This window comes from Myripristis murdjan, chromosome 5, assembly GCF_902150065.1.
Source record: "Myripristis murdjan chromosome 5, fMyrMur1.1, whole genome shotgun sequence".
Classification (NCBI taxonomy): domain Eukaryota; kingdom Metazoa; phylum Chordata; class Actinopteri; order Holocentriformes; family Holocentridae; genus Myripristis; species Myripristis murdjan.
Window position 1 is genome coordinate 9736696 of NC_043984.1, and position 13742 is coordinate 9750437.

Below are 13742 nucleotides of genomic sequence, written 5' to 3' on the forward strand. Positions count from 1 at the left end.
TGTTATGTGGCTGAGCTTTGTTCAAATCCACAGAGCTTTATTTTAAATTCAAGTGGAGATCCCATACTTTCCAAAGATCCCACATATGTCCTGCTGAGTTACAGGGAAACATGTATAAAATGATGCACAAGACATCTAGACAGTCTCTGTTTGATGTCATGCTGCAGCCATAAAACAGTGGGATCCTGGCTGTGAATAACTCACTCAGTATCAGTGAGATGAACCTTCAGTGAAGCACTGCAACCAACAGGTACACAACATGGATGTGACAGTGTCCTACAATGTGCTTTTTGTAAATGAGCAGCTGCTTTAGGGAAAATTTAAAGGGAAATGAGTGTTTAAGGAGTTAATCTTTTAGGAGTCATATCGGCCACAGTGCACTTTTGTTTTACACTCGACATGTTTCTGACCTTCCTGGAAAACTCATCACTTTATGTTACTCCCATAAGGAAAAACGGAGAGAAGAAATTGCCCTGGGGTTGAAATTATATTTGAAATTATATTTCAACCTATGGCAGTAATCGGTTGTTTACATGGCTATTAGGTGCTAATGTTCTCCTATTGAAGGGATAATCAAAGATTTTCACTTTCATCTTTTCATACAGAGCCAAGTGAAATTTCCTTCCAATTGGGCCAGTTTTTTCTGATTGAGCTGGTTACATCAGACAGTTTTGTTCTGATAAGGCTATTATTCTGATTGCTAGTGGAATATCAGCATCTATATAAATACTAGGGGTGTGCGGAGGCACCACTATTTGTATTTGTATTTGTATTTGTTTTGGGGCAAAATAACTTGGATTCAGGAAAAAAAGTAGGCATGGCCTAAACCGTAGGAAATTTATTGTTTTTAATCATTGGATTTTCCCACAAATAAATAGAGAATAACTGAAATTCACTCTTGGTAAACCTGTATTGGTTTAGGAAACCCACTCTAATGACTATATACTCTGCAACTCAAAAGAAATGTGATATTATTAACATTTTTGTGCAGTTTTTGTGTTATTGTTTATTCTTTTGGTCTATCTCCAGCCGCTATGTGATGTGAGATGAAGTTTCCTGGTTAACACTACTTCAGATTCCTACTTCAGCTGCTACTACTTCTACTTAAGATTTGTAAGTAAAGTCAGAGTGTCAAGAAATTCCATGAATCATTTAAAGCCGAACATAAAGAAAAATGTTTGGAAGGGTAATTTATTCACGCAGAGAGCCATTATTTGTTACTTGCCGAACATGGATTTGGATTCGGGTGCATCCCTAATAAACACAATCAGTGATTGCGAGAGTATCATTCGTGGGTTGAATGGGGAACTATTTCAAAAGATGGTAGCCTATATCGAAATGTAATGTACAATATCTAGATATAAGGGATCTCCATATATGATATATTATGTATGTCTCGCATATAATACAAATGGATGTGCACTCTCCAATATTTAAACTCACCAGCCTCCAGTCTCATGCAGACGGGTGACAAATGAAATTAAAAATCAATACAAGGTATCTTAGAAACAAACAGCCTCAGTGCTCCTCGGGATAGATTCTCCACGTCTCTCTAACTCCACTGGAGGGATGGAACAACATTCTTCCATTCCTCTTTGTATAAACCATTTACAAACATGTTTTAATTTTAATAATTAGATTTCTATACGGGTTCTGTCTTGAGCATATACAGTATTATAAATATGATGGCATGTGTTGCATGCAAATCTTGGGTTGACAACTCTAAAAAATAGTTCACTAATTAATACTTATGGTTTCCTCCCTGGCCTCATGTACTCCACATAGTAATATGAAGCATTCCACAGTATTTCCAATTAAGAAAAGCTATTCAGTGCTAGCGCTATGGAGGCAGCAGTGGCCTCAAGTCAGTCGATACCCTCAATCATTTTCAACAGTCAGCTTTCATTTCCTGCCAGCAATCATTCTGGTGAGGTGTCACATTATTCAAACGGTGAATATTTCACTTCGGGATCAAACTCTCTACATGGAATCATTTTGGGTCAGTGATTAAAAAGCGTGTCCTGAACCCCCGGCTGTGTTTTCATTATAGCTACCTGTGGTTCACGCCCTCGGCTCTGCAGAGATAGAGAGGGAGGAGTGAGAGTGCAGGAGTGTGTAAAATAGAAGATATATGCCGCTGTATGTGTGTATGTGCCATTTTGTGTGTGAGAAAGAGCTATAGGTGTGAGAGAATGTGTGTGCGTGTGTGTGTGTGTGTGTGTGTGTGTGACCTCTCCTCCAGAAGAGATGATGAGCTTATTATGGAGAGACACGAAACAGAGATTAATAGGAGACGGGAACAGAGAGAGAAAGAGGAAAGAAAGCAGAAGAGCAAGAGAACTAAGGGAGAGAGAGGAGGGGGGCAAAGGATAGAATGGAGGGATGAGGATGGGAGGAGGGGAGAAGAACGAGTGGGCGAGGACACTTTGAGGAGGGAGGTACAGAGGGAGAGAAGAAGTGGGGATGTGGAGGAGAGAAGAAAGGAAGGACGGCCATGTGCTGAAGTTGAAGAAGAAGAGGGAGTGAAGGAGGGAAGGAAAGAGGGGGATAGACAGAAGGAAATAGGAGGAAAGGAAGAAAAGAAAGGTGGTAAAGAGAAGATGGAGAGAATGAATGGAGGGAGCAGAAGGACCGAGGAATGTATAAAAGAGCAAGGGACAACGTCATAGCAACAGCGATGTAAATTTGCACTGGTGCCACTGCTATTGAAATCAATGGGACGGGCATGAAAATCCCACTATACACCGCTATACCTCTGCTGTTTGAACTCCACCAGGACAGAGATTCAACTATATAACAAAACACCCTTTACATAATGCAGACTGGTGTTTTTTTTTTTTTTTTTTTGTCCAACATGCACATCAGTCGTCCTTGTTACTGGTCCCCAAACATCAGGAGTCTGTCCAGCAGCTGTACAAAACCCAGCGTGAAGCTAACATTAATAAAACAATATTAATATGAGCCACAACCAAGTTTAAAATGTGCCATCCCATAGGCTATATCAAATATGAACTAGTTCGCAGCAGATAAATTACTCATTATTCATTATCATTATTCCAACACTTGGCTGGGGTGCTACCCTATTGAATAGTCTATGGCTGGCTAACACATTCAAAACAATGGCAACCACAGAGTTTTCCATACTTGGCACCAATGTGGGCTCATTACTCAGTGAGGGTTTTTTTTTTAGGTTAAAAGGAAAAGAGAGGAAGGAAAAAATAATAGGCATGTAAGCAAGGTGGAGAAGTTTTGGAGCTCATGGAGAAAAACCCTGACTTGTCCATTGACAACAAGGGAGTCGCTGATGAGAGTCAATGCAGATAGTTAGCCGCTAATGTTAGCCACAGCTAATCATCTTCCCTGCTAGCATTAGGTCCGCACATTAAATTAAAAGAACACACCATGCTATAAAGCTATATCATTGCAAATTAAATACCACAGCGAGCACTAGACTGAATTTGAGCGTGTTTTCAAATAAAAATTCAGTCGGAGAAAAAGTTTGTTTATCGCATTTTGTAACGTCATATTTGGCTATTTTGGCAAATCCTGAGCTTTCGGGTCTTTTCTGTAATGCCGACTTGGAGTTGTCACAGAACCGGTGTTTCCTTGCACTTTTCCGTGTAGAAAGTTGGATTTTTCTTAGTTCTGCCTTCATTGCAGAGCTCCATTACAGGAGGACAGGGAAGAAGAGAGGGAGACAAAAGGAAGGAATGAGAGGAGCAAGGAGGGAAGGAAAGAGAGAGGAAAGAAGGCAGGGGCTGATGGAAGAAGTATGGTTGTTGTTGAATGATGAGGCTATGGAAGTGTGTGTGTGAGAGAGAGAGAGGGAGAGAGACAGAGAGAGACAGCAAAACAGATAATGAAGCATAGAGCTGCAGAGACAAAATATAGCACCATGCTGTGCCTTTTTGTGTGTGTGTTGCTTTATTTTTTCACCCCTTTTTTCTGGCAGTGCCAACTGAGAGTGTTGAAGGGTGGGTGGGTGGGGTGCACAGGGAGAGCGAGAGAGAGAGAGAGGGAGAGTGAGAGAGAGAGAGAGAGAGTGTGAGAGAGAGAGAGTGAGAGAGAGAGAGAGAGAGAGAGAGGAGGGGGAAAGTAAATGTGCTGCTTCTCTGTGTCTGTCTCCTCTCTTTTATCAGTGTCTCTCTCCTCTTGGTGCTTGGTTTGTCTGATTTTATGTGAGCTGAGAAAGGAGGGAAAAAGAAGAAGAAGAAGGAGAAGTGGAAGAAGAAGAAGAGAGGAAAAGGGAGACAGAGAGAGAAAACGGTGTTTGGAGGACTAAACCAGAAGCAGAACGACTCAAGTGCTGCATTGGAGAGGAAAGGAAAAAAAAAAAACCTGAGGTAAAGAAGAGGAGGACCAGAGAGCGAGGAAGGGGGGAGAAGAGGAGGAGGGGAGGAGGAGGAGGAGGAGGAGGAACAGGAGGAAGAACAGGAAGGATTTGGGAGAGAGCAGGAGCCACTGCGCTGGAGAGACGAGAAGAGGACAGAAGAAGAGGAGACGATAAAGCAGCAGAGAGGAGAGTGGTGAAAGTTATCAGGATTCCCCCAAAAAAGACAAGAGCAGAGAAGAGAGGAGGAGGAAGAAGAGAAAAAGCCAAAGAGTGAGGAAGAAAGAGGAAGACAAGACGAGTGAGATCCAGGTGCACAGAGTCGAACAGGCAGGTGAATTTTGTCATCCAGGATGGACAAAGTGGAGCGAGTGATGAAGATGGTGAAGAGGATGTCGCCGAGGAAGAAGAGGAGAGGAGGAGGAGGAGGAGGAGGAAGAGCACCGGGAGAGATAGAGAGCCCGGACACCCTGTGTGATGAGCTCTGCCGCTTCAGCCTCTGCATCAGTGGTGAGAGGTTGCACCGCCACGTGTGTCTGTGTGTTTTCATGAAGAATTTCAGTGTGTGTGTGTGTGTGTGTGTGTGTGCGCACTTCAGAGAAAATCAACAAAAAACTAGTGTCTATACATGTGATATTTGGTTTAAAAAGGCAAAATAATGTGTGTGCGCACCTGTGCATTTGGAAGGGAAACAAATGCTCAGGTGTGGGAAGTGTGAGTTTTCAGTAAATGTGTGTTTCGAAAGAATAGCAAGTGTGCATGTGTGTGTGTGTGTGTGTGTGTGCACCTCATTTAGCAAGCTGCGTCTCAAGTTTTAAGGTGACAATATTCATTTTGCTTGTTGTCAGAGTGTGTGTTTGCATTTCAGAGAGTGAGGATGCATGTGTGTGTGTGTGTGTGTGTGTGTGTGTTTGTTTGGTGTGTGCATTTTTCAAAGTAATAAGGAATCAAAGTGTGAGCGTGTTTGACAGAGAGACAGTGTGTGTATTTGTTCCAGGCTCAGTGTGTTTGTGTTTTGCGGTCGTCTTTGAGAGAGAGAGAAAGCCAGTGAGCATGCAGGCCTGTTGTATGTTAGAGACACAAAGACAGTGTGTGTTTGCACTTGTGTGTGTGTGTGTGTGCCCAACACATGCAGTGTATGAATTGTCAGAGACTAAGTCTACCTCAAACACAAACATGTCTCTGCTCATTCAGTGACACTGTTTATGTGTTTGTTACTGTCTATGCTGTGTCTTGAATACTCAGTTGTGATTGGCCAGTGAAGGTAGAAGTCTGTTTCTTCTGTCATCAGTTTACTGTATAGTCAAGAATCTGGCCCGTTTAAGTATTCACAAAGTATAGAGAAGAGGAAGGGTGTGACAAACACTAGGGTTCTCACATATTGTTTATTTACTCGTTATTTATTTTATTTTATTTATTTATTTATTTATTTTTTGTTGGCACCGGTAAATATGTTGAGTTATTTATGATTGTGAGTATTTGATCAAAAAAAAAAGAAAAAAGAAAAAACAGGATACACAGGAGGTAAACTGGAGAGGGGGTAGGATTCAATAAGCATTGTGCTTCTTCCTACTCCTTTTCGAACATGTTAAGTTAATATTGTTTTCAACTGTTCTTTTGCTGTTTTGCTGTTTTTTTTTTCTTTTTGTACTACTTGCAGCCTTCATTCATTCATTCATTCATTCATTCATAATTTCCAATTCCTTCTGACAAAAAAATAAGCAAAAAATAAACAAAATAAAATTAAATGTAAGTTGTTACTGAAAAAAAAAACAAAAAAAACGCTTGACTAGTCAAACTTTTTTGGTTTTCTGAATATTATTTTTAATATTTTGTTTCATTTCAGTGGTTGCAGTTCTGATACAGTGTAATCACGGACACTCGTTACAGATTGCCATGGTTACAGCTCAGTTGCACTGTAGTTATGGATGCTAGCTATAAACATTTCTAAGCTTTTTAATTACTTGGGATTATAATAAAATGCATTTAAATCTACATTTTGTGTCAAATGATTGTTTATGATCGGTAGTGGCAAAACATCCTTTTCTTGATCACCCTGGAAGGGCTTATTTTGTGATAATGACAGGCTTGCTGGAAATTGCAATTTGCCTATTTTGTAGCTGCAGATGTTTCTTTGGCGCTGCTTAGGTGACTTACATTTTCACCATTTTCTGTGTTTGGGTATCACAGACTGATGTGATTTATACTGATAGGCAGTGTGATAGGCAGTGTAGCCATCACAGCGTGGCCCACGCGGTTTGATTAACAGGTGATGTCTGGAAAGCGCAGTGCACAAGCAGCACAGCACAGCGCACTTAACAGGTGCAGACTGGCCACTAGGAAGTGTGGGAATTTTCCCAGTGGGCTGGTCTGTTTCTTTTTTAAGCCACTGCCATTAAATAACATTCATTTTATGGTGCATTTCTCTCTCTCTCTCTCTCTCTCTCTCTCTCACACACACACACACACACACACACACACACACACACACACACACACTCTTTCACACATACACCACTCTTAATAATGATGGTCGCATGGCTTACATAAATCCATGATAATTTTGTTATCCTGTTTCAGAGCTTTATCATGTAACTTGTGCTCCATTCTGTGCACACAACAGGGTATGGATCGACTCTTTGTTGCGTTCCCTGAGGTTTTTCCCAATTGTTCTCCCTGTTAAAGGTTTTTTTTTTTTTTAAGAGACTTGTTCCATATATCCAATATCAGGGTCTAAGGACAGAGGATGTTGTATTGCTTTAAAGCCCCTTGTGACAAATTTGTGATATTGGGCTATACAAACAAAATTGACTTGACCAACTTGACTTAAGTTATGACCCCATGCATTGTGCATTCAATACACTCTGTATATGCATGTAAAATGTCTGTCCCTTTAGTGTGTATTTACTTTCCTTCATTGATGATCAGCTGGTAATGTGCTGTGGCTGCATGCTCTGCCTATTGCATTACTTTGTTGGGCTAATTTTGACAAACACTGGGGCTTCTCTGATGTTAAATTCTCAGAATGAGTTTGGTACCCAGTCCACTGTCCCCTGTCCAGTCCACACACACACTTGAAGTTTGCTGTTTGTTGGTTGTAATGTGACACAGTTGAGATGTCCAAGACAGATTCCCCTGCCCAGACATGAAGGCTGATTTTAACTTAGTTTGCTCTTAGTTCTACTGGGACTGTGTGCTGTTTTCAGTTTTACTGCAGCGCTGTTTAGTTGGCAGTTAATTAGTTAGTGTGACTATTTAATTAGCTGTAAGCTGGTTAGTGTTGCTGCGACAGTTTGTTAGGTACCTCATGTTTTTCAAAGACTGCAGAGGGTGTTTCACGGAGAGTTCCGATTTTTTTGTGAGGTCTATTTTTGAGCTCGCTTTGATGAAGCACAAACAGCTCAGCAAAGAGAGAGTGTAAGTACGTGTGGTAGAAAATACATAGAGAGGGGAGGTTGTAAGTAAGTGTATAAGTTTGAGAGGGACGGAAGTGTGTGTGCATGTGCCTCTCCACCTTCCCTTTATCCTTTCATCAAACAATCTTTGTAATCACTCAGCAGAAACTGCAGCAGCCCAGACTTCAAACAGCATCAAACACACCATCAGAGAAGCAGGCATTACACTGCAGGTGCAGAAAGGTCACTTTGAAAACAAGAGCAAACAAGCATATCAAGGAGAAGAGCCCAGTATTCCCCCTTAGTCCCAGTGCAAACAATAGAACAATAGTTTTCTCTGAACAAAACATCCCATTTGGTGGATGCTCTCATCCACAGTGTCTTGGAGCAGCTGGAGAGAATATTCCCATTAGAATCCAATAGAGTAAGACCTTACATGTGTGTCTTTACACACGTTCTACCTGTTCACTTAAGTTTTTGTAAATTAATTCTTCGCATAAAGGGCTAATCTACCCCCGAGTCCCCCCTCAGTTCTGATTTTTTTTTCAGCTTTGCTCTTTTTGCCGCGACTGTTCATTCATCTTTGCATGTGACCCACATCTGACAGAAGAGCGAACAGATCTCTGCCATCACCTCATATGTGCACAATTACAGTAAGCATGCAAGCTGAACAATAGTCTGTCATGACAGTGAATAAAATAACAGTGCACCAATACATTTCTCAACTTGTTTGCTGTGGACACTTGGACTGAATTCCTTTCTATTAAATTTACAACCTCAGTGTCTCCCCACTATCCTGTGTTATTGCTGCTATAGTTCATACTTTGCTTTGTCTTGCCTCTGCCAACCATGAATGATGATGTGATGTGAATCTGCTCAGTGGAAAAAAAAAAAAAAACAAAAACAAAAAAATCAACAACAAAAAAAAAAAAAAAAGAAAGAAAAAAACAAATGAATTCTGCTATGACCATCTGCTTATCCGTCATATCACTGGGAATCAAATAGATACTGGATTTAAGGTGTTCAGAAATCAAATGTGTGTCACATGCCATTTCAGCTTGTAATGTGAACATGGTCTTTGGTGGCTTTCACAAATGGCGTGTGTAGTCTGGCTGAATCAATCCCTGGTGCGTTTACCTGATTGGTGTGGTTCATTTGGCTCGGTGAGAATTCCTTGCCTGAACCCTGGTGTGCACTAAATATTCAAATCAGAATCCACTTGAAAGAGGTGGATCTCGATTCAGTTCCCAGCAAACTCTGCAGCAGTTCATTTGAAGTGAGAAAAGTAACCGCACCAGCGCTGCCAACTGTGGGTTGAGCAAGGAATTTAAAACCTGCTCCACCTGGCTGGTCTGTCTCGTAATGCAGGTATGACATCATGATCCCGCTGTAGTATTTCCTGTCTTCCGCGTCAGTACTTGGGATGTGATGGCAGCGTTTCATCTGGTATCATATCAGTCTCTCACATTCTGTTTGGCTAATCCTCCTCTGATGCTCAGACAAAAAAAGAGGATGACTGTCAACATTCAGGTCTATGGTTCAGGGTATTCTTGTAATATGAAAGGAACCTCTTCTCTTCATGCTACTGGTCTTCTCTTACCAATAATATGCAAGCACATCACTTTGTTTTACATGCCATGGTCATTTTTTATTTGTGCTGTCTGAAAGCCAACTAAACTGGATCAAAAAAGTAACATATCAAACGACTTGTTAATCTAGACCATGCAGACTGTTTGGTGTGAAAGCAACCTCAGTGTCCCACGATGTGAATGCTGCCAAAACTTTTCTGACTGACAACAATAATTGCATGAAAAAACATCTACTTTGAAGAATACCGGCACAAAACTTTGCCTAGTTGGTAGTCTAAAAGTATCTTTATAGGCCTTAAAAAGCCAAAACTCTGAATCCTCCCCACAGGTGTGTCAGCTAAAAACCAGAGCAAGGATCAGAGATAAATAGAGCAGCCTGTGCAGCATGTAATCAGGGCAAAGTAACTTCAATAAGTCAGTCCATATGCTGAGTTTTATACAGAAATTGCTGCAATCAATAAAAAAAAATAATAAAATAAGTGCAGAAACGTGATATTAAGAGGCTGCAGACGTTCCCATCCTTTATGCTGTCATCGTTGCCGTGTTTCACTTGGATTGACCTTCATATGGCTTGAAAGTAAATGTGTGTGTGTGTGTGTGTGTGTCGTTGAGAACAATATCTCTGTCACGTGCTGCACGTTTGTATTATGTGTATGTGTGAGTACATGCGTCTAAGCCTCTGAGTCCTATACTATTTCCATGATAACTAATTTCCGTCTGAAATCATATAATTGCGTCCTGCACAGTGGAGTTATCAGTCCTGCAGCAAAACTAACAGTCTGCAGATAATGTGAACTAGATGTGTGTTCAGGGTGGAAAATGCTGATGTTCCCTTTCACTGGGCTGTAGATAAAACAGACACGCAACACAACACATTTCCAGTTCAGGCATGTTGAGTGATTAAAAAAAAAAGGCTTTTTCCCGACCCCTTGACCTTTTCATATAATTGTAATTTTGTATCATGAGCAGCAGAGAAGTGAGATATTGCAGTAGAATGGTGACCTACAGCGGCTCCATGAGCTGCACCAGACAAAATTTTTAATTACACCATCCAGAGAAAAGGTTGACTTGCCAGTGTTAAACTTCTCTTGTCTTCTCTTTTGTGTTCTCTGGTAACAAAGCTTCAGAGAACGGTTGTGTGCCGTTACCCAGTGCAGCTTTAACTGGGTGAATGAATATGTAGTCCCAAAATATTTTTTGTGAAAATGTTCACTAGTTCAGAAAGGGGTTATGTGGCAGTAGCATGAACTGCACATAGCATTTGTGTGTGCCATATGAAGAGAATAGCATTTAAAACAATATTGCTCTCACAAATAATTACACAAAAATGGGTATCAGGACTTGTTGTGTATTTATATTGGCATAATCCATTTGTAGTCATTTGTTTGTACAAAAGTGTTATTTTGGGAGCTGTTTGGAGTGAATGGAGAGACAGAAATACAATATTCCGGATTAGCAGCCCAGGATAGCATGGAGCAGCAAGGTTCAGTTTTGCTTTAAGATAAGTAAAACAACTTTGGTTAAGTACAGCATTAGGCTAAATAAGAAACACTATCAAAGAAAACAAAAACCTTCACTAATGCAGAAAACGTGTTTGTGCTGACTGGGAACTGAAGTTGGCCCATCAGACTGGAAGGTAAATGTATCTGCCCACACGCACATCAGTTTGCTCTCTCCGCACATTGTTTTTGTGCCGGGGAGACTAACCTTTCTTTCTGGTTATGCATGGAGCACATTATTTGCATTTCAGGACATTCTATATGTTCTATAACTTTCATGAACTCAGGCTGTTATGGAAGACCACAGAAACAGCAGAAAGGGGTGATAGTCAAATCTGTCAGCAGCCAGCAACCAACAATGAGAACAGAAAAATATAACCTGCAAGACAAATGTCTACAAAATGCTGGCTGAGGCTGGTAAGTTCTCCCACTCTGTTAGGTAACCAACAGTGATTTGGAGGACCTGCTCTCATGTAAATATCTAGCTGGCTGATGAAAGATTGTCTACTCTCTCTGCTGCCTTGGAAGCCAAACAGCCACAGTTTGGAGGTCCTATTACATTCAAAACACCTTAACACCTGGTAAAAAATAATAAGTGGCCAGTGAGTTTCACGATGCACCATCTATTATTGCTGCCGTGCACAAAACAAATTAGTTTCCTGCCCTGTTTACAACAGCTGAAGTGGCTAAAAGGCATTTTTTAACTGGATAAATGGATGGATGGATGGATTCACATCAAAAGCACCGCAGAAGGACAAATAATGAAAATGGCCCATTGAAAGCTACTCACAAAGGCTGAAGCACCAACAACTAGCAAATGGCTACACAAGCATCAAAAGCGCAACAGAAAAGAGAAATAATTGAATATGCCTGTCGAAACCAGCTTACAGCAAGTACATAAAAGGCAGCAAACAGGAGAGATAATAAAATCTGACGTTAGAAACCAACCCCAAAATCCTAAAAACATGATGCTGATAGTCACTAGAGCGCACAGCCTGATGATTTACAAGCAGTGTAACTTTTTTCTGTATAATGTTGTAACCTGCCTGCCTGCCTGAGGGCTCCCATTCCAAAACACTACATATCAACTTTGAGAGTATTTTGTTATATAAAGATCCTCAGTTATGTTTGTATTTTGATAGCATAGCATAGCCAGACCTATTTTAAAGGGATTGTTCACCCATTTTGAATGAATGTCTAATTTAACACCCCAGAATGGATCTCTGCAGAGTCCCATAAGTGACCAGTATCTGTATATACTCTGTATATATATATATATAGATAGATATATATATACAGTATCTGTATATACTGTTTATAGTGTAAATTATGCTTCATATCTTGCTATCCACTTTGCTGCTGTAATACGTGAAATTTCCCCACCGTGGGACTAATACAGGAATATCTTATCTTATCTTATCTTATCTTATGACAGCCAGTTCATGAGAGGATGTGGCAAAATTGGATGTGTGTGTGTGTGTGTCTGTGTGTGTGTGTGTGTGTGTGTGTGGCCACTTGTGCAAGTCTGTGAATCCATGTGGAAGTTATGTGCCTTTCTGAAATAGGCCACTCCCATTGTCACGCCCCCTTTTAGCCAAATGAGCACAAACATATACAAGATGAGAGATTGCAGCCACCACCCAAATGCTAGTAAATTTTGCTTGTGACCTGGGAGTGAAATTTATTTTCCAGCCATCTTAGCAAGCAAGCACCTCGTTTCATTTCTGTGTCAACCATAATGACTAAAAGATTTTTAATTAGAGTTTCATATCGCATGTATTCCATCTTGGCAATAAAATCGAAACAAAAGACTAATCTTCTTGCAGTTTCTCATCAATGTCACCAAGCGTTATGTCACTAGAGGCACTGAGGAGTACGAGACATATTTTTCTTCTCAGTCAGTTTTTGTCTGCATTGTTCCATTGTTTTAGCATTTGAAAAGTGGTGTGTTTGAAACACAAAGTTAATATTTTGTGTCACAAAGAGTGGTTAGTACAAAGAATGTCAAGTGGAAGTGGCATTTATTGCTATTCATGTTCTGGTAATATTCAAAAAACATCTCATCTGCCATGTGTCATCAAGCGATGAGTGTTTGTATTTGTTTGTGAAACTCACTGTTGTACTTCAGCAATGTGGAGTTTCTGCTCACGCATATTCTGAATATAATGGTTTTCATTTCCCAAAACGCTTTATATCCACTTTAGAGAAAAGATTGTCACCGTCTGTTCATTTCTAAGTGTTTAAAAATCCACAGTTAACAGGAATGAGACTCTCTTCACATTTCCCCACTTTCAACAAGAATCAGTTCAGTGACACCAAATCCACTCTGTGCTGAAAAACACTTTTTTAATAATGCATGAGTGTCTTTTTACCGCATGAATTCATAAGCACAAATAAAATCTGACACACACACAAAGTGGCATAGGGTGTAGACTGATGCATTAACATAAAAGGGGAAAGAGCCACAAGAGAAAGTTAAAATGAAAGTATTGATGTGGGGTTTTAAAACGTAGGTAGACATTTACAGAGAAATGCCCTCAGTGGTAGCCAGTGTAGGAGCTCCCATTCATCCATTTATGCAGCTCCTATTCTGTCTTTGTACTGCAGATGTTCTTTATTGAAAGTTACACAGTTGAGCTAAATCAGTGTGTTGCAGCATCACTGTCTTTTAACCAGCTCATCACCGCATCAGTCTTTCTGTGGTAGCTTCCAACAACCCAAAAGAGATGAAAAAAAAAAAAAAAAAACTTGATTGACTTGACTTTCTGGCTATGACCTTTGACTTTATTAAGTTAATATGCTCTTTCTTAGCTTTATCTTAATACATATTCAGGCTTGACAGAACAATGTAATGTCTAGTACAAAGCACAGAGCAAAAACTCTTTCTCTCACTTGAACCTTTTTGCTCCTAATATTGCATCCTGACCAT

The 13742-nt window shown here is 40.3% G+C and overlaps 1 protein-coding gene across 1 annotated transcript in view; it reads left to right on the forward strand.

Annotated features, from left to right (window-relative positions):
- Positions 1-4683: 4683 nt before the first annotated feature.
- grip2b (glutamate receptor interacting protein 2b) overlaps positions 4684-13742 on the forward strand; it is a 196479-nt gene continuing 187420 nt past the window's right edge. The window contains exon 1 of the mRNA XM_030052548.1: positions 4684-4840. Within this exon, the coding sequence (XP_029908408.1) occupies positions 4684-4840 (157 nt within the window). The remainder of the gene's footprint in view (positions 4841-13742) is intronic.